The sequence below is a fragment of the Ylistrum balloti genome, unplaced genomic scaffold (genome assembly GCF_031769215.1).
Source record: "Ylistrum balloti isolate Yb309-2 unplaced genomic scaffold, AGI_CSIRO_Ybal_v1 Utg370970, whole genome shotgun sequence".
In the NCBI taxonomy this organism is placed as follows: Eukaryota; Metazoa; Mollusca; class Bivalvia; order Pectinida; family Pectinidae; genus Ylistrum; species Ylistrum balloti.
In genome coordinates, this window is record NW_026782544.1 from 75,775 (window position 1) to 99,516 (window position 23,742).

Genomic DNA, 23,742 nt, shown 5'->3' on the forward strand with positions numbered 1-23,742 from the left:
TTGTAGATTATTAACACATTGAATCTATGTTTCAAAGAACAGAACGAATAGCAATGTTTTACAATTAATCTCTACCAAGTTACATTTATTAATAATGCTAATTTTAACAAAAGATAAATAGAGGTTTTGATAGTGAAATGCTTAGATGTAAACACTTAATTCTAATGGTACAGTAAGTGATACCCCAAGCAGGTTTCTACATGTGTGTTTGATATAAAATCATTGTTTTCATAATAGCATATGTTAGTGACATTAAATGAAAAATTATAATAAATGTATAATGTGTTGTTCTCAAAGAATCCAAACAATTTATTTCACCAATGTTACAGGTATTTTTGATGTTCATGTCCGGGACTTGACCCCTTTCTCCTGTGGCGATCTCAAGACTCTCCATGGGTTCCAGCTCTTAGAAGCCTTTAACTATGCAATTGACAAAGTCAACGACAAATCTGGTATCTTTGCAAATGTTCTCAAGAACGTCAAACTTGGAGGTGTGGCACTTGACTCGTGTGAAAGTGCAATTCGCACTGGATATCTTGTGTCCAACATCCACAATGGATTGACCAAGTTGACCCATAATGCGCAGACAGTGAACCCTGAAAATATCAACATGTACATTGGAGCCTATTCTAGCGACAGTTCTATATATCTGGCCAGGATTTTAAAAGCTTTGAAGATTCCCCAAATCAGTTACGCTTCAACAAGTACACAGTTACTAGATACCATAAGATATCCTTATTTCCTGCGATCTGTTCCAACAGATGACAAGCAAGTGGAAGGCATCATCAAATTCCTGGATAAATTCAACCTGCGATATGTCCAGGTGGTGTATAAGCGTGACAACTACGGAGAGCTTGCTACAGAAGCATTCACAAACATGGCTGCCCAATACAAAATCTGTGTATCAAACACCATTGGATTCCCTGACAACGGGTCTGTCACCCGAGAAAGTGCCAATGAAGTGGTGACCTACCTTCTGGAACAGCCGAACGCTAACACTGTTGTTGTTTTTGCTAGCACAGAGTACATCAAAGGCCTTGTACAAGGTATCAGCAGGAATCCAAACGCACATGGCAGATTCCACTTTGTTGGATCAGAAACCTGGGGCAACAATATGGAGGCAATAGCTGGAAACGAAGAACTAGTTAAAGGAGCAGTGACACTTACATTGGAATCATCAGACATATCCGACTTTGACATCTACCTGGGGTCAAAATCTCCTGGAAACTACCCAGAAAATCCATGGTTTCCGGAATTTTATGAAGAAATGTTAAATTGTTACCTAACCATACCAAACGGAAAACATCCATACCAGTGTACAAGTATCTCGGAAAATATTGTTGCCCAGAGGGATTACATTCAGGACCCCGGAATTCTTCACGTGATTAACGCCGTCTTTGCTGCAGCTTTTCTCATTGATAAGACACTGAAGGAGACCTGCGATTCAAACTACACAACAGTGTGCGAGAAATACCGAAACAACCAGAACCGTCATGATCTGTTGATGAGTCACATAGATGATGTCGATTTCAGTGATCCGACAAATACGCAATTTGAGTTCACTGACCGTAGGGAAGGCAACAAAGGCTACCAAATCTACTCCCTAAATAAGAAAATGATCGCTTTCGATGAAGGATATTCTTATGACAAGGTAGGTAGAAAACGTTTTTCATTTGTAGTGAAATTTGTAGTATTGCTTTACGTGTGTGATGACATGTGACTTAATGCTATAATTTAAAATAAAAGTGATATACACACAGTAATAATGATATGAAACAATCAGAATTTTTTGCACATTTTTTGTATGGAGGGGAAAAGTTTTGACAACATTAAATAATTGACTTAATCTTGTTTTGTTATCGACAAAATTGACTTGTCTCTGTTATCCCCGCCCAATATAGCTGATGGGGGATATTCGGATGGGTTCTGTTCGGATGCTGCTTTATGCATGATATCTTTTGAAGGACAGGTCAGATTTTGATGAAACTTGGTTGGTACACTTGTTACCTTAATCCCTTGTCCAAGTTTAATTAACGGCAGATTCTGCACATATTTAATGAAGCTGCTGTGACCTGATTGGCTGATATCTGTTTCAGTTTTCCATGTTGCTCTCATTAGATATATATATTTTACAATTAAACGTGGGCAGGGCATCTTGATGACTATGTCCTTTTAATATTCTGGATTATAGATAGATATAAGATATATATATAAAATGAGGTTTATTACTTCTTGTAGATTGGTTCATATTCATTTACTGGCGACCTGAACATTGACCCAACTTACTCACCGTCCTGGGACGGCAGCTGTGACCGACAAGACGCCTGCACTGAATGTCCTACAGTGAGAAATACGAAGGCACGTGACATGTCACAGCCTGCTGTCAATGCCAATGCTGCTACTTTCCTTCTTGTATTGGACGGCCACAATCAAGGTTCCGATCCATTTAGATGTGGAACTCTCAAAATTGGCAACATTCATATCGCTCTAGCATTTTTCTACACTTTGGAGAAGCTGACTCCAAAGCCGTACGACGTACGAGGTGTAGTTTTGGACTACTGTTCAAATACTCTTCGAATTGATCAGGACCTCTATAGCTTGCTAGCCGCAGGACAATTGTGCAGCACTGCTTTTGGAGCTAACGGGATGGTAAACAATAAAACCATTACTGGAATATTGACGACTTCCTCATCATCCACTGTTGCTGTCAACAGGGTAGTGAAACCTTTGAAGATCCCAATTATCAGTAGTCGGGCAACCTCCGCACTTCTGGCCAACCAAAATGATTATCCCTACTTCTCCCGCACTGTTCCTCCCGATGACCATCAGATGGGTGTGATTGCTGACATTTTGGCTTCAAATGACTGGACCTATGTTTCTGTTGTGTATTCAATGGAGTCTTATGGCATTTCTGGTCTAGAACAGCTACAACGGAATGCCAGGTCTAGAGGAGTTTGTGCCACCAATGCTGTTGGAATTTCTGTCCCAGGCAGTATGGAAGAAGCTAAAGCTGTTGTCCAGGAACTCACAACATTTGCTGGTGCTAATGTGGTTGTTCTTTGTACATTATATCCTGAAACCATAATGGCCGCTGCAAAGGAGCTAGATATGGTTGACCGCTTCATTTGGATTGGTACAGATACCTGGGGACGATCTCCCACCATACCTGTTGGAATTGAAAACAAACTTCATGGATTAATTACTGTAGATATACGTAGCGCCATTGTGCGTAACTTTATAGATTATGTTAAAGAAATTACGTACAACAGCCGAAAAAATATGCCTTTGGATTGGTTTGAAGAGTTCTACCAAGAAGTACACCAGTGTCAGCTGTCAGATGCTCAAACACCGGTCACAAAATTCACAAATCTCTGTAACAAAGCAGAAATTATTACAGACAGTATGGTGATGTCCAGTAATGCATATATCTTACATACCATAGCAGCCACTTATTCTCTAGTTAACGGTCTGAACATTGTCCGTACTGGAGACTGTAGTCTGGCTGCTACGTTCGCTGACTGTTTCTCCGATATGCATAATTGGGACCGCCTCCTGAATGCCATCCTTAGCACTGACTGGGATATGCACAATACCCTTGATCTCGAACCACCAGATACTTTTAATGTGCGTTTCAACAGCCAGCGTTTTGTTGATACTGGTTACAACATTTACACTTACATGAATGATGGAACAGGATACAAGTACCATCTGGTAAGCCAAACATTTGATACCTGTGTGTGAAGTAATCATGTCCCTCTGTCTGATAATAACACAATCTTTTGTCAACTTGAGGGTTACTTTTTTTGTAACCTTTACCAGCAGGTTTCGTGTATTAAGAAGGCTGAGACATCTCTTGTCTGCATTTTATTTCTCCCATACCTTTTTTATACCCTTAAAAATACTGCAGAGGGGCGGGGCCTAAGAGAGAAAATCTATCAATTTCTTCAGAATCTAACTTGTTCTTTAGGAATTGGAATTGCAGGATATTGTTCAGTTTTGGTCTAAAACATGCCTGGGTGAAGGAGAATCAGTTTTGTATAAACGGTGGGTCATGGGCCCATGGGGCCACATGGGTTGGGCCCAACAGGGAAAACTATCAATTTCTTTAAAATCTATCTTGTTCTTATGTAGGAATTCTGTCTTAACTTGGTGTGAGACATTTAACCCCATTTTGAGGAGGGTCAATCTTATTGCTGGGAAATAGATATAAACGTTTTAAATACTATTCCGTTAGTCAGCAAACTATATCAGGTGAGCAATACAGGCCCAATGGGCCTCTTGTTCTTTGATATTATGGTGCCTCACCTTTATTCTTGATGAAATTGTAGTAAGTACTCTTATCAACAATAACAATTATATGTCCATTTCAATTCTGTGTAGGGCAATGATCTTGTCAGATTAAGTGTTGTTTTGGAATTGTGAAGAGGAATTGAGTTATCCCCCCTTATCTGTCAGGGAAAGTGTTGATTAGTTTGGAATTGTTTAGGGCAATAGAGTTACCCCCCTTACCTGTCAAAGAAAAGTGTTGATTAGTTTGGAATTGTGATGGGGAATTGAGTTATGCCCCCTTACCTGTCATGAAAAGTGTTGATTAGTTTGGAATTGTGTAGGGGAATTGAGTTATCCCCCTTATCTGTCAGTGTTGATTAGTTTGGAATTGTGTAGGGGAATTGAGTTATCCCCCTTACCTGTCATGAAAAATGTTGATTAGTTTGGAATTGTGTAGGGGAATTGAGTTATCCCCCTTACCTGTCATGAAAAGTGTTGATTAGTTTGGAATTGTGTAGGGCAATAGAGTTATACCCCTTACCTGTCAGGAAAAGTGTCAGTTTGATGTTATTTATAAAAAGTGATTCATCACATTAACATAAAATATAGAATATGTGATTCAATTTTTTTTTCAAAGCAAACTTTCAATTTATACGGTTGAATTTAAGTAAAGTCGTTTTAATTCACTGATAGTTGATATTTTGTAATGTCTGTATTTCAACTCTTTCCGTGTCTCTTTAGGTTGGTTCCTCCACAGGTAGAACAACAAGTCTAGACGGTTATGACCACAACCGAGGTGAAAGTTTTACATCAAAATGCCCACCAGCTGCTGTTTGTGACTGCGATGTCATAACCAATTCACCTCAAGCTCTTGTTTCAAATGAAACAGACGAACGTTTCACAGAACCCAGAAATTACTACTTTTACAATGAGCGAGTAAATGACTTTGGACAGACAGTATTTGACCAAGTGTATACGTGGCCGATCTGGGCAATCGCGATCGGTGTCCTCACTAGTGCAGGGCTTCTGGTGGCAGTTTTACTTTTCCTGTATTTCTTGGTAGCCTATCCCGTTCGAGGCGGCACCACAATTCTTGGCTTCATGGTGCTGTTGGGTGTTATTGGAATATATGCCATTAATTTTGCATTCTTCTTGCCTGCGTCTGATTCTACTTGTGGGGCGAGGCGGTTTATGATGGGAGTTGTATATGCCATCGTCTTTGCTGCGCTTCTTGTAAAAGCCCTTGACAACTGGCGGTACAGTGACATGGAGTACAGCGTTCGCAAATACAAAGGACTCACCAGTGCGTGCTCTCTCTTCCTGGTGGCACTTGGGATTGTGGCCATTGAAGCTATTATTCCAATCATGTGGTTGATCCTTGTGCGTCCCACCGCCAGTTTGTACACAGAAGGAATGCAGATGGATGACTGGTCATGGTGTGACCCACACGACCTCTATGATCGTGCCTTAGTAATGTCCATGATTTTTGTCATGTTCCTGGTGGTGGTTACGGGAATTGTGGCATCTCTTGCCTGGGACAGTGACAGTAATTATTACGAATCACGCTGGATCTTTGTGTCCAGCGTGTGTACAGCAGGCTGTTTCCTGGTGTGGATGATAGTATCCACCAATGCAGGACCTCCGTACAGAGACCCTGCGGTCGCATTAGGAAACTTTGTAAATGCGACAGCTCTCCTGATATTTATTCCCATCAGGAAACTGGTGCTTCTCTGTTACCTAAAAAACAACGATGAGGCAGACAAAGTTCAACATCTGGGCGATGAACGTAAGTCTTTTTTTTTTTTTTTGCATGATACATATAAATAACGAGACATGAAACATATGTTCTGACATTCGCACATATGACTGACTCATCCTCATCATCAAAACACCATGATGATTTTCATCACCATGCAATTAACATTATCATGATGATCATAATTATTGAAATCATCACAGTCATTCTTATACACACAATTCACACACATTCACACACATTTTAAGGTTGAGAAGAGAGAGAATGGTTTGGAGAGAGTATAGAAGAGCAAAGTGAATTAGTTCTAATCTTTGAAGTAAGAGGTTATTGCATATTTCTAAAAGTTCGCTGCACTGTCAAGGCTTTTTTTCTTAAAGGAAACAGCTTTGTCAGAGGAAGACAAAAATAAAAACATCTCTACACAAAAGAACAAAAAGACACTTAATTGCAATATGAACACAAAAATGTCTGTTAATGACTGCCACATCATGTCAAAATATAAGCATATAATTCTGACTTGAAGCCACTGCAACTTTTTGTGAATTTCAAATATCTTTTTCCATTTAACTCGTCAAAGAAAAAAGAGTTTCCCCTTTTGTGCACTGGTGCTTGAGAAATGAGACATTTGTAGAAGTCTTTTGAAACTTTTTTATTTCTACAAAATATTTCCAAAAGCAGTGGTATAAAATATAGGGATGGTTTCACCATTAGGAATTCAAATTTCAATTAAAACCATGTTGTGTGACAGTCTCCAGCCATTTTAGCAGAAGAACAGAAACCGAAATTCTAGACCTGTTCATGATCTGAGATTTAATGTGTTGTAGGTGTAGATGTATACTCCACTGTTTACTCAAACCAAGGTTATGAAGGAGATATGTTCCAGCCCATTGAATCTAAACACAGCTCCGACATGGGCTTCGAAAACCACAACTTGTAATTGAGGTAAGATGATAAATAGAAGTTAAGCATCAGTTGTCTGTTTAATTTCTACAATGTATCAAGGCATTGGAAGAAAAGTGTTGTTGTTGAAATAGATTTCAAATATTACCCCTTGTGGATGGTCTTATTAGCGCAGTGGAAGCTAGAGTAACAGACAACCTCTGATGCAGATCTGAGGTGTGTGATTTGATTTTCAGTCCTCATCCGGAACAGATTTGTTTTCCTATGGTGTACATATGAGGTATGTTTTTCAGTCCTCACCCCAGAATAGGTCTGTTTTTCTATGGTGTACATATGAGGTATGTTTTTCAGTCCTCACCCGGAACAGGTTTGTTTTTCTATGGTGTACATATGAGTTATATTTTTCAGTCCTCACCCCAGAACAGGTTTGTTTTTCTATGGTGTACATATGAGGTATGTTTTTCAGTCCTCACCCGGAACAGGTTTGTTTTTCTATGGTGTACATATGAGGTATGTTTTTCAGTCCTCACCCGCAACAGGTTTGTTTTTCTATGGTGTACATATGAGGTATGTTTTTCAGTCCTCACCCGGAACAGGTTTGTTTTTCTATGGTGTACATATGAGGTATGTTTTTCAGTCCTCACCCCAGAACAGGTTTGTTTTTCTATGGTGTACATATGAGGTATGTTTTTCAGTCCTCACCCGGAACAGGTTTGTTTTTCTATGGTGTACATATGAGGTATGTTTTTCAGTCCTCACCCGGAACAGGTTTGTTTTTCTATGGTGTACATATGAGGTATGTTTTTCAGTCCTCACCCGGAACAGGTTTGTTTTTCTATGGTGTACATATGAGGTATGTTTTTCAGTCCTCACCCGCAACAGGTTTGTTTTTCTATGGTGTACATATGAGGTATGTTTTTCAGTCCTCACCCGCAACAGGTTTGTTTTTCTATGGTGTACATATGAGGTATGTTTTTCAGTCCTCACCCGGAACAGGTTTGTTTTTCTATGGTGTACATATGAGGTATATTTTTCAGTCCTCACCCGGAACTTCATTCCTCACCTGGAACAGGTTTGTTTTTCTATGGTGTACATATGAGGTATGTTTTTCAGTCCTCACCCGGAACAGGTTTGTTTTTCTATGGTGTACATATGAGGTATGTTTTTCCGTCCTCACCCCAGAACAGGTTTGTTTTTCTATGGTGTACATATGAGGTATGTTTTTCAGTCCTCACCCGGAACAGGTTTGTTTTTCTATGGTGTACATATGAGGTATGTTTTTCAGTCCTCACCCGCAACAGGTTTGTTTTTCTATGGTGTACATATGAGGTATGTTTTTCAGTCCTCACCCCAGAACAGGTTTGTTTTTCTATGGTGTACATATGAGGTATGTTTTTCAGTCCTCACCCGGAACAGGTTTGTTTTTCTATGGTGTACATATGAGGTATGTTTTTCAGTCCTCACCCGGAACTTCATTCCTCACCTGGAACAGGTTTGTTTTTCTATGGTGTACATATGAGGTATGTTTTTCAGTCCTCACCCGTAACAAGTTTGTTTTTCTATGGTGTACATATGAGGTATGTTTTTCAGTCCTCACCCCAGAATAGGTCTGTTTTTCTATGGTGTACATATGAGATTTGTTTTTCAGTCCTCACCCGGAACAGGTTTGTTTTTCTATGGTTAAAATCCCTACCTAGGACATGTTATTTGTTTCTTGTGCGAGGATCTGAGGTGTGTGGTGTGTTGCCACCATGTCACATACCAGCTATTACAGAACCCCTCCCCTTATAGAATTGCGTGTGTAGAATTTGTTTTGGAAATTATAACTTCTTTTTCATTTTGTAGATAGATGGTGAACACAAATGATGATTTAGATGCAAGGAAAGCTGGTGGCAAAATGCTTCATTGACAAAGGCTCCAAATGACAAGGAACCGTTATCACCAGCGACATAGATGTATGGATTTGTCATCTGCAAGCAGAAAATAACATCTTTATTAATTAGTTAACACAAGCATTTTCTGAATTTCATTATCCTACCACTCTTTATGTGAAAGAAGAAAACCACTTTCAAAAGATCATATAATCTTCCAGCAGAGGTTTTTTTTATGTATTTTTGTCCAAACTTGTTAAAATTGGATTACTTGCCACAAAAGACAGAAAAATTAAGGGCTGGATGTATATTATGAGAGAAAGAAGATGTGTGTATGTGTGTGTTTAAACAAAGTGTATATTGTATGTTTTAATGATGGTTAACATGCAAAGAGGACAAAAGGATCAAAAACTAAGCTGTTTTAATAAACATGCCATCTTTGTTAAAAAATTTTACAAAATGGTAATTTATCTTTCATTTGATATTCATAGAAGTGAATTTTACACCCAAAATCTGTTTGTTGAGATATTTTTTATTATTTAGGATGAAAATCTTGAGAAATTTATTTCTTTTTCCTCCACATGTTTGTCTTACAAACTGTTGATTATTTTCAGTGCTTTTTGGATTCATGTTTAAATCATATTCAAGAGTTTAGTGGGTCACAAGTTTGAAAGTTAGTTCAATGTTTGACTTAAAAGCATATCCATATCATTATTATTTGATAAACTTATAAACATTCTGATTTCATATCCTGTTTACTCATTTTCTACGGAACATGCTCAGACGAGAATAGTGTGTTTCATTAAAAGCTGTAAGAAGGTACCACTCTGAGACAATCTTAATATGGTCGTTAGGCACAGGTAATTAATACAACAAGGAGTATTTCAAGTGGTCTTCTTACACTGGTTGTTTAGAGATATCAAAGGTTCTCAATTTTTGTATTTTTAAGACTTTACTGTCTCAAATTTTAAACTTTTGATTTTTGCACATAATGAAAATCAGTTTTGACTGAGTGTATGATTATAGCACCAGCCGTGTTTCAAACATCACACAGAACGGTGATATCATCTTTTAAAATCAAATATGAAATGTCCATTTTTGTGATTGCTGCAATACAGCAAACTTGTAAGAAGGAATGAATGCTAAGCATAAAGTTAATGATAATTTGGGCTTACCTTTAAATAATGGCAATGTTACTGCTTGTATGGTTACGCAAATATCACTGACAAAGGAAATGTGTGTACGTTCCTGTACATGTTCATTTTGTTGTAAAGAAAAAAGTTACTAGTTCTCTTAGGGGCATAATGATACTGTTTACTTCATTAGCAAAGATTCACAGATGACCCTAAAGTTTGATGGTGAAAATGAATGGATAAAGTAAATTGACGTAAAGTCTTGAAATTTTAGGTCACCTGAGACAAAGACAAATAGCCTATTGCAACCTTCATCCAGAGTCGTGCATCTGTAAACAGTTTAACATTTTCGACTTCTTCTTAAAAACCCCTGAACCGATTTCTATGATATTTTGCAGAAAGCTTCCCTGGCTTAAGATGATGAGAAGTTGTGAATTTCACAATCCCTACCCAACAGGGGCCTGAGGGCCGGGGCTAAAAGGGGTCAAATTGACTTGGATTTTAAAAATCTTCTTCTCAACACCCAGATATGGTAGAATCAAATATTCTTCATGAATTAAAGCATCTTAAGGTACTTTACAAAAGCTGAGAATTTCATGGCCCCAGGGTCTCACATTTCCCCATCGGGAGGGAGTAAAGTTTATTATAGTTTATATAGGAAAACTAGATTTTTGAGAATAATTTGTGATCAAGTGCTCTGTGAATGAAAGCATGGAAGGTGCTTTAATTTCCAAAATAAGTCTCCCATTTCTTCCTGAGGAGGAAGTTTTATTAGACTTAAGTTTTCATGTAAAAGTTGCTCTTTGGAAATAACTTTGTAGGAATTATTAGTATAGGATGACAGTTTCGATGGTATGTATGTATTGACACTGGCTTACTATATTCAGTGTCACAATTTCTGTTTCGTTACACTTAACTGCTCTTTAAGCTTTATATTCAATATTGCTTGCCTCAGGTGACTGGCAAGGCCCGCTAGGCCTCTTGTTTATTATCTTACCCTACAGTGTTAGGGGAGGCAAGTATGTGTATGGTTGTTGATGAGCCTGTATGAGGACTATGATAAGTTAGATGTTGATAAGGCAATTGTATCTCTTGTTTAGTGCTGTTCAGTAATCCATACAAAGCGCTAATGCATTCCACGAAAAAAACATATCGTATATATATATTCCGTGTAAAAATGTATATTTACATTAAATATTATGCATAAGAATGTGATATTTTTACGAATAAAAAGTTTTGTACCTTTAAATATATTTCTTATTGTTCAAAGATGTTTCGAGGGTGAAAAGTTTCATCTAAATTAGTCAATTTATCAAAGCAAAACATCTTAACAACAATTAAATACTTGTTGGACCATTGATCTGACTGCAGTGCCACCTACATCAATACTGGGAGAAAACAGAACCCTGTGGGCCGTTTACCTGTCATAAGTCATCAGAAAATTATCTAAATCACATTTCAGTTACACAGCTATGTAATATATATAATGGTCTTTAAAACGATATATGACAAGTTTCCTGCAATTTCCAAATAATATTATGAACAGATCTTTCTCAAAGAAGATGTTGCATATGATTTCAAATGATTTAAGGAAGCCTACACTAAATCAAACATTTTTATATTGTCCCACGCACCATTAACTTGTCATACAGCAACACATTGACCATTATCAGTAGCACGCATACCTTTAAATTTCTACATTATAATCGGCTTTCTATATACTTAAAACACACTTGAACAGGAAAACCAATTAAAAAATGGACATCTTTTATTTTTAGAATTGATATTTTCAATAAGTATGATGCCATATGTGTTTATCTCCCTATGTACCAGTATTACTAACAGAATTCCCTATTTAACATATAAACTTGTAAATCTTTACAGGGCATCACAGCTTTATTCTTCATCAAACAAGATCGCTTCTTTGTTAGAACTTCATAAGTCAACTACAAGCAGGATATTCTAAATTATGTGTAAGGTTCAGGAATTCACATTTGTATAGTCACATCTAGGCCCCAATCATTAGTCAAAGGAACAAGCCTTTAAGCCTTAATACTGTTTTTACACAGACATTTTTTGGTAATTACGTGAACCTGATGCTTGATTGTACTTACATCTTTATTGGTAAAAGTGATGACCAAACTTTACAGAAAGAACCTATTTTGTTTAGAAAAAAACACTTCTGTCAAATTCTTGAGTATGGTATTTCCTAATGGATATATTAGACACTGTCGGTCCATTTCTAGGATCAGAAAATGATGCAGACATAACAGACGATATATTAAGGTCTGTTGATGACTGGAAGGTCATGTTGATTAATGAAGATTACATAATAATTGATGGTGTATTTTATCGGTATGTGATCACACACAGCCAGTGTTTTGTTTTATCTTGGTAAAACCATGAAAAGACGACATCAGTTCATGAATGAAATGTGTTAGATTCCACAATCACCAGAATTTCAAACAAAACAAATAATGCATTATAAATTTGAGCCTGTATATACCACGATTTCAACAACTGGGTATATGCCCCGTTTCTCCTGTATTAACTGGGTAACGTATATCAGCTGGGCTGCGTTGGTCCAGTGATTAAGGTGGACCGTACGTCTTCACTGTTAATGTTCAACTCTTGGTTGCGAGTTCGAGACCAATGTGGAGCAATTGCCATGAACTGACCGCAGGTCAGTGGGTTTTTCTCACGTAGTAACAATGGCAATGAAGTTACAAAAAAAGTTATGTGAAAATTGAATAATATTAAATATTGGCCAATCATAGGTCAGTATTTGTTTACAAGTTTAATGTTTTGTGTTTTCGTCACAATCCATTAAATAGAAGGTTATTGATGAACATGAATTTGACCAATCAGAGGTTATGGCAGCCATCTTGAATCAGGGAAACCCCGGTAATGGGACCACCATACAACCTTTATGAAATAATATATATTGTACAGTAAGACTGGAACACCAAGGGAGCAATGGAAGAGCATGGCAATATTTGCATCTAAGAATGTTGATGCAAGGTGATTTTTTCAGGTTAATGTTCATGTCGGTTGTATATTTATGATACAACTTGTCATGTTTAGACTAAAACACCACAATAGTCCATTAATGTAGCTATCTACCCGTCCCTTCAGTAACTATCTACCAGTCCCCTCAGTAGCTATCTACCCGTCCGCTCAGTAGCTATCTGCCCGTCCCCTCAGTAGCTATCTACCCGTCCCCTCAGTAGCTATCTGCCCGTCCCCTCAGTAACTATCTACCCGTCCCCTAGCTATCTACCCGTCCCCTCAGTAATTATCTGCCCGTCCCCTCAGTAGCTATCTACCCGTCCCCTCAGTTCTTCGTCCAATCTCTCTTCCATGACTAAGGTCTCCGTCCAATCTCTCTTCCATAACTAAGGTCTCCGTTCAATCTCTATTCCATGATTACGGTCTCCGTCCAATCTCTCTTCCATGGCAATGTTCTCTGTCCAATCTCTCTCCCATGACTACGGTTTCCGTACATTCTCTCTTCCATGACTACGGTCTCCGTCCAATCTCTCTTCCATGACTATGTTCTCTGTCCAATCTCTCTTCAATGACTATGTACTCTGTCCAATCTCTCTTCCATGACTACGGTCTACGTCCAATCTCTCTTCCATGACTATGTTCTCTGTCCAATCTCTCTTCCATGACTACGGTCTCCGTCCAATCTCTCTTCCATGACTACGGTCTCCGTCCATTCTCTCTTCCATGACTACGGTCTCCGTCCAATCTCTCTTCCATGACTACGGTCTCCGTCCATTCTCTCTTCCATGACTATGTTCTCCGTCCATTCTCTCTTCCATGACTACGGTTTCCGTCCATTCTCTCTTCCATGACTATGTTCTCTGTCCAATCTCTCTTCCATGACTATGTTCTCTGTCCAATCTCTCTTCCATGACTACGGTCTACGTCCAATCTCTCTTCCATGACTATGTTCTCTGTCCAATCTCTCTTCCATGACTACGGTCTCCGTCCATTCTCTCTTCCATGACTATGTTCTCTGTCCAATCTCTCTTCCATGACTATGTTCTCTGTCCAATCTCTCTTCCATGACTACGGTTTCCGTCCATTCTCTCTTCCATGACTATGTTCTCTGTCCAATCTCTCTTCCATGACTATGTTCTCTGTCCAATCTCTCTTCCATGACTACAGTCTCCGTCCAATCTCCCTTCCTTGTCTACGGTCTCCGTCTATTCTCCCTTCCATGACTACGGTCTCCGTCCAATCTCCCTTCCTTGTCTACGGTCTCCGTCTATTCTCCCTTCCATGACTACGGTCTCCTTCCACTCTTCCTTCCTTGTCTACGGTCTCCGTCCATTCTCCCTTCCTTGTCTACGGTCTCTGTTTATTCTCCCTTCCATGACTACGGTCTCCGTCCAATCTCCCTTCCTTGTCTATGGTCTCCGTCTATTCTCCCTTCCATGACTACGGTCTCCGTCCGATCTCCCTTCCTTGTCTACGGTCTCCGTCCATTCTCCCTTCCTTGTCTACGGTCTCCGTCTATTCTCCCTTCCTTGTCTACGGTCTCCGTCTATTCTCCCTTCCTTGTCTACGGTCTCCGTCCGATCTCCCTTCCTTGTCTACGGTCCCCGTCCATTCTCCCTTCCTTGTCTACGGTCTCCGTCCATTCTCCCTTCCTTGTCTACGGTCTCTGTCTATTCTCCCTTCCATGACTACGGTCTCAGTCCGATCTCCCTTCCTTGTCTACGGTCTCCGTCCGATCTCCCTTCCTTGTCTACGGTCTCCGTCCAATCTTCCTTCCTTGTCTACGGTCTCCGTCCATTCTCACTTCCATGACTACGGTCTCCGTCCGATCTCCCTTCCTTGTCTAAGGTCTCCGTCCATTCTCCCTTCCTTGTCTACGGTCTCCGTCCGATCTCCCTTCCTTGTCTACGGTCTCCGTCTATTCTCCTTTCCTTGTCTACGGTCTCCGTCCATTCCCCTTCCTTGTCTACGGTCTCCGTCCATTCCCCTTCCTTGTCTACGGTCTCCGTCCATTCTCCCTTCCTTGTCTACGGTCTCCGTCCATTCTCCCTTCCTTGTCTACGGTCTCCGTCCGATCTCCCTTCCTTGTCTACGGTCTCCGTCTATTCTCCTTTCCTTGTCTACGGTCTCCGTCCGATCTCCCTTCCTTGTCTACGGTCTCCGTCCGATTTCCCTTCCTTGTCTACGGTCTCTGTCTATTCTCCTTTCCTTGTCTACGGTCTATGTTCATTCTTATCTAACTGGCTACGATCTACAAACTTTTCTCCCTAACTATGGACCCTGTTCATTCCTCCGTTCCATGGCTACGGACTACAAGACACTCAACACATCTCTTGCAATACAGAACACTCAACACATCTCATGCAATACAAGACACCAAACACATCTCCTGCAATACAGAACACTCAACACATCTCATGCAATATAAGACACTCATTACATCTCATGCAATACAGAACAGTCGACATATTTCATGCAATACAAGACACTCAACACATCTCATGCAATACAAGACACTCAACACATCTCTTGCAATACAAGACACCCAATACATCTCATGCAATACAAGACAGTCAACACATCTCTTGCAATACAAGACACTCAACACATCTCATGCAATACAAGACACTCGACACATCTCCTGCAATACAAGACACTCAACACATCTCTTGCAATACAAGACACTCAACACATCTCCTGCAATACATGACACTCAACACATCTCCTGCAATACAAGACACTCAACACATCTCATGCAATACAAGACACTCAACACATCTCATGCAATATAAGACACTCATTACATCTCATGCAATACTAGACACTCAACACATCTCATGCAATACAAGACACTCAACACATCTCTTGCAATACAAGACACTCAACACATCTCATGCAATACAAGACACTCAACACATCTCATGCAATACAAGACACTCAACACATCTCTTGCAATACAAGACACTCAACACATCTCATGCAATATATGACACTCAACACATCTCATGCAATACAAGACACTCAACACATCTCTTGCAATACAAGACACTCAATACATATCATGCAATACAAGACACTCAACACATCTCATGCAATATATGACACTCAACACATCTCTTGCAATACAAGACACTCAACACATCTCATGCAATACAAGACACTCAACACATCTCATGCAATACAAGACACTCAACACATCTCAAGCAATATAAGACACTCAACTCTTCTATTGCAATACAAGACACTCAACACATCTCATGCAATATATGACACTCAACACATCTCATGCAATACAAGACACTCAACACATCTCATGCAATACAAGACACTCAACACATCTCATGCAATATATGACACTCAACACATCTCTTGCAATACAAGACACTCAACACATCTCATGCAATACTAGACACTCAACACATCTCAAGCAATATAAGACACTCAACACATCTCATGCAATACAAGACACTCAACACATCTCATGCAATATAAGACACGCAACACATCTCATGCAATACAAGACACTCAACACATCTCATGCAATATAAGACACTCATTACATCTCATGCAATACTAGACACTCAACACATCTCCTGCAATACCAGACACTCAATATATCTCCTGCAATACAGAATACTAAACACATCTCATGCAATACAAGACACTCAATACATCTCATGCAATACAAGACACTCAACACATCTCATGCAATACAAGACACTCAACACATCTCATGCAATACAAGACACTCAACACATCTCATGCAATGCAATTTTGTTACTTACAATAGAATTGCCAAAATTAAAAAATGTCATTCTAATTTTAGTAACAAAGATCCTCTAAAGAAACGTTTCATCTCTCCACTCGCATTGGATTTGAAAGTCGGGATGTCTGGTATGTTTTTCTTTCGTTAAAATTACATTTTTCCCAGTTTTTAGTTAATCCGACAAACATTCTGATGCATTTAGGATTTCGTCATAAACAAATTGAGACGAGGATTAGTTGGCTGATGGGGAGTCCTTCTGTAATAACATCCCTTACAGGTGTCAACTCGGTCAGCACAGCAGCTGATCAGCGTGAATATAGGTAGATACATACTCTCGTTGACAAACATCGATTGGATGGACATAGCAATACTAGCTATTTACAAACAATTTTGTTTGAGCTTCCAACATAATTACGAAAGCGATGTTGTTTTGTAATAGCGGAGATACACTTGTGTTGGCTTTGTCAAGACAAATGGAGTAAATGGGGTTGTTTTTATTCACCTGAGGTTTTTATCATTATAACATACGACTAAATAGGTTTTGCTGTTTTGTGAAGATGGAGGAAATTACTGAAACGAGTGCTTTGTTAGAAAATACTTCTGTTATGATAAACATACACGTGAATAACGCTGTATCTTTCCCTCTTATGGGACACGCCATGCTTGGAAGCCTCCTGGTCTTGTCAATGGTGGTCGGAATTTGTGCCAATTCTGTAGGTATTGTGATATTTTACAAAAACAAGAATTTAAGGTCACCGACAAACCTTTTTATAGCGAGTCTCGCGTTCTGTGACCTCTTGATGCTAGTTTTGGCAACTCCGCTTCCGACTGCTTCTAGCTTCGCTAATCGTTGGATTTGGGGGCATGCTGGATGTGTGTTTGAGGGATTCCTTGTTTTTTTTCTTGGATTGACCAGTCTTTATCTCCTATGCGCGATATCTATTGACCGTTACATCGTCATCGCTATGCCACTGAACAATGCTTTGATCACAAAATGTCGTGCCATTTGCTCCGTGCTTGCATGTTACGGTTTGGGTTTTTTTTGGGCAACACTTCCTCTGTTAGGATGGAATTCTTATCAACTTGAGGGACTTATGACGTCATGCAGCGTGCTATGGGACACGAAAAAACCGGCGGATTACAGTTACAATGTTGTTATTTTCTTTACCTGTTTCATGTTACCAGTTATCATCATGTCCTTCTGTTATTATAAAGTGTATCGCACGGTAAGTAGAACTTTTCCCTCTGTTGACGATGATATTTTTCTCGGCCAGAGTTTTGTCGAATTTTACAAGTGGTCTCCTGGCTATCATCATTAACGACTCCTAGTGGGACGAAACTCGTGTATGGTGCATTGATGCGAATTAATTCATTAATTGGCTTTAAATATTTTCTGAGTTGTATTGAACTGTAATGATATCACTGGTGTATTTTTTGAACAATTCCTTGAGATTGCCAGTTGCGGACTCTGAGTGTGGTCCCCAGGTTTGCCGAAACCTGTATTATTCATTCAACGCACTACCAAGTGCGAGACTTATGTGTCACGAGAAGAAGAAAATCATAAGAAAACGCACATATTTACAGAAAAACAAGGTTAATAGATAAACTTTGAAAGATGAATATCAATTTTGACAAGAATTTCATGGATAATAAATTATAGCTTGTATTTTGTTCTATTAATAGACACAATCGGCAACGTTTGACAAGAATATTAACCCTCGAATATGGTAACTCGATCTCAAACAACAGACTTGCTGTTAAAAGATTCCCACTGTCACCGGACTAATCTTAACTTTATTAGCAAAGGGCCATAACTATAATAAGTAACATCAAATCGATCCCATTGTCAAACATGCCTAAAATATCATTTTTGCTTATACAAAATGCCCAAGCTATATATATATTCTGTAGAAAGTGTCAAACTTGACATAAATCCAAAGCTGACAATGAAAGTAAAGAAGAATTCATTTTGAGATAAAAAAGAAAACAAAAAAAAAACAAAAAAACAAAGTTTCCGTTTCCAAAATGCTTCGGAGATGCCTTATATGCCCGTATCCGTTTCAAATAAAGGCTTGGACTGAAATGTCTGATGTTTCCTAGAAACGATGACCAGAAGATACGGAGAGGTCTCGTTGGAAGTGAGACTTCATCATGATTTAAGTATGTAATAATACCTTACTAATATTGTTTGTCTCCAGTGAGATTTATCATGAATATGGTATAAAGTAGCACCATTGTGAGCATTTAAATACAACCCTCACACTTATTCTAAATACACACTATTGAATGATAATGTATGTAAATCAATACACACAGCACGGAATTAATCATTGAAGAACTAGACAGTTCCGTGCCTTAAATTATCCTTAACACATTAATTAATTTATATTGTTCATATAACTTTTCGAAGATATATATAGAATTGACAGAACTATACACTGTAAAACAGTCTTCACATTGACCAGAACTATACACTGTAAAACAGTCTTCACATTGATCAGAACTATACACTGTAAAACAGTCTTAACATTGATCAGAACTATACACTGTAAAACAGTCTTAACATTGATCAGAACTATACACTGTAAAACAGTCTTAACATTGATCAGAACTATACACTGTAAAACAGTCTTAACATTGATCAGAACTATACACTGTAAAACAGTCTTAACATTGATCAGAACTATACACTGTAAAACAGTCTGAAACCCCATAAAATAACTTTATTTACGAAAGGTAAGAAATATTACATATAACGGATTGATTTCACAACTTGTTTCTGTAACAATCGGGGTTTTCAGTACCACTGGTTTCCTATTGATTGCTCTACCCGAAGGACACAGAGAATCGATGGACACGATAAATGTTTCATTATCATCTATTTCAGGCGATCTTTTTATTAGGTTGATCGCTAGTGCAGGTCTCCTAATGCAATGCTGTTCTTTTACACACGGAATGGGGTGATAATTGAACCCATTTGAGATAAACACACTTGACGGGCCATGTATTGGCGATTTTCACTGGTTTTGGAGTGTACTTGATCAGCAGGCGTCATATCAAACTTGGATAAATCAATATGTTAAGTGGCCTGATATTGAAAATGTTCCTAGACAGTAGCGGTTATGATTTATAGTGTTATCACAAAGAAATGATGAATAGATCACGGCATTAGGAAACGTTATCGAATATAGAGAGTTGAGAGACAGTTGTTGTGATTTTTGTGGTATTCTCATTGGATATTTTTCATTGTTTAATCAGTTTCAAAAGTTTATTTAATATAGACTGATGTATATTTACAATGTCATTGCTAACCTGATGATATATAACTGGTTATCACAGACCCGTGTCACTGCTAACCTGATGATATATAACTGGTTATCACAGACCCGTGTCACTGCTAATCTAATGATATATAACTGGTTATCACAGACCCGTTTACAATGTCACTGCTAACCTGATGATATATCACTGGTTATCACAGACCCGTTTACAGTGTAACTGCTAACCTGATGATATATAACTGGTTATCACAGATCCGTGTCAGTGCTAACCTGATGATATATAACTGGTTATCACAGACCCGTGTTATTGCTAACCTGATGATTTATAACTGATTATCACAGACCTGTTTACAGTGTCACTGCTAACCTGATGATTTATAACTGATTATCACAGACCCGTTTACAGTGTCACTCCTAACCTGATGATATATAACTGATTATCACAGACCCGTGTCACTCCTAACCTGATGATATATAACTGATTATCACAGACCCGTGTCACTCCTAACCTGATGATATATAACTGGTTATCACAGACACGTTTACAGTGTCACTGCTAACCTAATGATGTATAACTGGTTATCACAGACCTGTTTACAGTGTCACTCCTAACCTGATGATATATAACTGGTTATCACAGACCCGTTTACAGTGTCACTGCTAACCTGATGATATATAACTGATTATCACAGACCCGTTTACAGTGTCACTGCTAACCTGATGATATATAACTGGTTATCACAGACCCGTGTCACTCCTAACCTGATGATATATAACTGATTATCACAGACCCGTTTACAGTGTCACTGCTAACCTAATGATATATAACTGGTTATCACAGACCCGTGTCACTCCTAACCTGATGATATATAACTGATTATCACAGACCCGTTTACAGTGTCACTGCTAACCTAATGATATATAACTGGTTATCACAGACCTGTGTCACTGCTAACCTGATGATATATAACTGGTTATCACAGACCTGTTTACAGTGTCACTGCTAACCTGATGATATATAACTGGTTATCACAGACCTGTTTACAATGTCACTGCTGGCCTGTTTGACCATTTTCATTTTTAAATATGTCGAAAAGTTAAATAATTGATAGAGACTAATTCTTGGTTTCTTGCAGGTTCGAGCGGTGTCTCGAAACAATCAATGGGACATTAACAATCGTATGACTGAAAGAAAATTGAAAGTAGAACGGAAGATTTCCAGGACGATACTCATCATGATTGGTGAGAGTTCATTTTGTTTTTAAAAAACCGGATATGACGTAAACATGAAACAACAGAGTTACCTCCCTTGTATGTTTATTAACGGATGTAGTGTAATAAAGAGTTTGTTATTGAAAATTCAGTACAATCGCTAGAGTAGACAAAGCTGACATCACTAGATAATGGCCAATAGAAAATGAAAAAGTGAATACCCTTTAGTAATCACTTGTGATCTTAATGTTTGCTGTAGATATAGATACGTAAGCATCGATTTTCATATTGTGTCGGTGAACATGTTGTACATAACAACGTCAAGTATCATCGTGAGAGGGGACATTCATTTCGTCATTCATTTGTTTCCAATTAGTATAATTCTGTTAATTTCAATGTAACATCACTTTTATCAAAGTGTACATTGAAAAATAAATTAGAAACTGAAATTGAGCATGATATTTACTACATGTGGGAATACATGATTTCAAGTTGTTTATCAAGTAAAAGTACTGATTTACAGGATAGCATGTTGTGATATAGCCGGTCTGTGTTCCAGTGAACTCGGTCCATCTTATATTTTTGCATGAGTCACTTTTGTGCAACATTATGGAATGTTTTTCACTGGCTGAGCAAATAAGTTTTTGATTATATCATAACAGAGACAGTGAGTTAAAAATGGCGAAACAAAATGACATTCTGGGGTTGTTTTCTCCTCCACATGTTCATTTTAAATTCTGTCATAGTATAACTCTTCCTGCGTAATGTGATGAAATATATCTTAAACTTGTCACTGTGACTATTATCATATGAAAGAAAAATCTGTGTGTAACATTTAAAATATTTGCTATATATGTTTGCTTATGTCTCATTTCACTGTTCATCAACTTGAGCGGAAATATCTTTATAGCCCAATATGTAATGTTTCAGGAGTGTTCCTGGGTTGCTGGTCGCCATATGCTATAGTCTCGTTTTGGGCGGCATTTGGAGTTGCCAACGATATTCCTGTAGGTGTGACGGGAATACCACCTTTCATTGCAAAAACGTCTTCTGTGTGGAACCCAATCATCTACATATGTACAAACAGGCAGTTCCGAACGGCCTTCTTGCATATCCTTCCTTGTGTCAGCTTACGAAGAGAACAAGCTGAATCAAGCGAAATGATTCATGTCGGTTCTTCTCGAGTCGTTGCCATCGACAGTCCAACTCCGCCATTACGACAGCAGCTCAACTGTTTGACCAACCAAAATGAGAGACCTCATCTACCAAGTGGCAAGAACGTAATATTTGATGACGTCGTCGAGGAATCCAGAGTTGAGCCGATTAATGTCCCTAAACAAGAAATGGGCGACGTTTAAATTTGATTAGGTATCGAACTTTCCGTCAGGAAAATATCCACATGCTATCCGTTCGTTATTAATGTACTTGTGTGAGAAGTAAAACAATTTAAGTATAAAACTTTTTTCTGGTGATGATGTTTTGAAAGGTTTGAGTTTAGAGAGTAAATTGAAAGCGAACAAAAAAAAACATCAATTCGTTGCTGCAATACTTTTTTCCGGTACAGGCGTCAGAATATGCTATTTTCTAATAAATGTTCGTCTTTCATTACAAAGTAAGTATGATACTTTTGATATTGAGAAATCATCATGTGAAAATGCTAGGTTTTCATTTGATTGAAAGAGCTTTAAACTCCATGGCAATCAAAAAATGAAAATGTTCCAAAATTACATAAATATTTTATTTGTCCATATTCTAGTAACAAACTTTTTTCAAGACTATAATTTTTCGATAGAGACATTTCGATGGTACCTTTCATGACAACAAAGAGCGGATTTCTTTTCTTTATTTTTACAATTTTCACCTTAACATCTAGTTGTTCCAAGATCAAGATACCAGCTGAAATATTCATTTTCGGGTGTTAAAATTCCGAGAAGGTTGTCACCAAGTCGGAATTCATGAATTAGAAATCAATGGTTTGTGATGATAATTCTACCCAAGACGAAACACCTTAGCAACAAGAAAGCATTGGCATTGTACACGCTATTAATCGAATCACGCCGTCAACTATGCCCTCAAAAAAGTAGTCCATAGGTGAAATTTCTTCAAAACGTTACACAAATCGCATGTTTTCAACCTGTAAGTATAACTATTTTATGATGAAATGAATGTTAAACTGACTTATGTCTTACTTCCGGTCAAAACACCAGAGGAGTGAAACTTTAGGCACAACATTGTCTTCAGGACAAACTACTGTAATGTTTCCAAAACCGTACTTCCCTCGACTTGCTCTATCAAAATTACTAATGACCTTTCTGACTTTGATAATCGTTCAATTCTATCTGAGAGAATCTGTTGGACTCAAATCTTTTGTGTGTTGCTGGACGTGAGATTTTAGAATTCAAAAACTGGAGGCATATCTAATGAAAAATTTAACCTATCAGCTGTGGCATAGTTTTGCTAAGCGATGATATTGATTTCTAAACGACATCCAAAGACATCCATCGACATATAGGTTTATGGTCACGATCTACGACATGACCTTTCT

General features: G+C 38.3%; 2 protein-coding genes across 2 annotated transcripts in view; both read left to right on the plus strand.

Moving 5' to 3' along the window:
• LOC132559805 (uncharacterized) overlaps positions 1–11,093 on the plus strand; it is a 28,869-nt gene extending 17,776 nt beyond the window's left edge. The window contains exons 12-16 of the mRNA XM_060224431.1: positions 330–1,651; positions 2,239–3,711; positions 5,011–6,055; positions 6,850–6,967; positions 8,771–11,093. Of these exons, the coding sequence (XP_060080414.1) occupies positions 330–1,651; positions 2,239–3,711; positions 5,011–6,055; positions 6,850–6,962 (3,953 nt within the window). The 3' untranslated portion in view covers positions 6,963–6,967; positions 8,771–11,093. The remainder of the gene's footprint in view (positions 1–329; positions 1,652–2,238; positions 3,712–5,010; positions 6,056–6,849; positions 6,968–8,770) is intronic.
• Positions 11,094–17,261: 6,168 nt separating this feature from the next.
• Positions 17,262–22,555, plus strand: LOC132559806 (visual pigment-like receptor peropsin). The gene is made up of 3 exons (XM_060224432.1): positions 17,262–17,930; positions 21,122–21,227; positions 22,128–22,555. The coding sequence occupies exons 1-3, from the start codon at positions 17,262–17,264 to the stop codon at positions 22,553–22,555; spliced, it is 1,203 nt and encodes a 400-aa protein (XP_060080415.1).
• The last annotated feature ends 1,187 nt before the right edge of the window (positions 22,556–23,742 follow it).

Bases quoted from the DNA above. Each gene is read 5' to 3' on its own strand.
- LOC132559806 (XM_060224432.1), top strand. From the start codon at position 17,262: ATGGAGGAAATTACTGAAACGAGTGCTTTGTTAGAAAATACTTCTGTT. The intron at 17,931-21,121 runs GTAAGTAGAACT...GGTTTCTTGCAG, and splicing joins ATTATAAAGTGTATCGCACG to GTTCGAGCGGTGTCTCGAAA. The intron at 21,228-22,127 runs GTGAGAGTTCAT...GTAATGTTTCAG, and splicing joins GACGATACTCATCATGATTG to GAGTGTTCCTGGGTTGCTGG.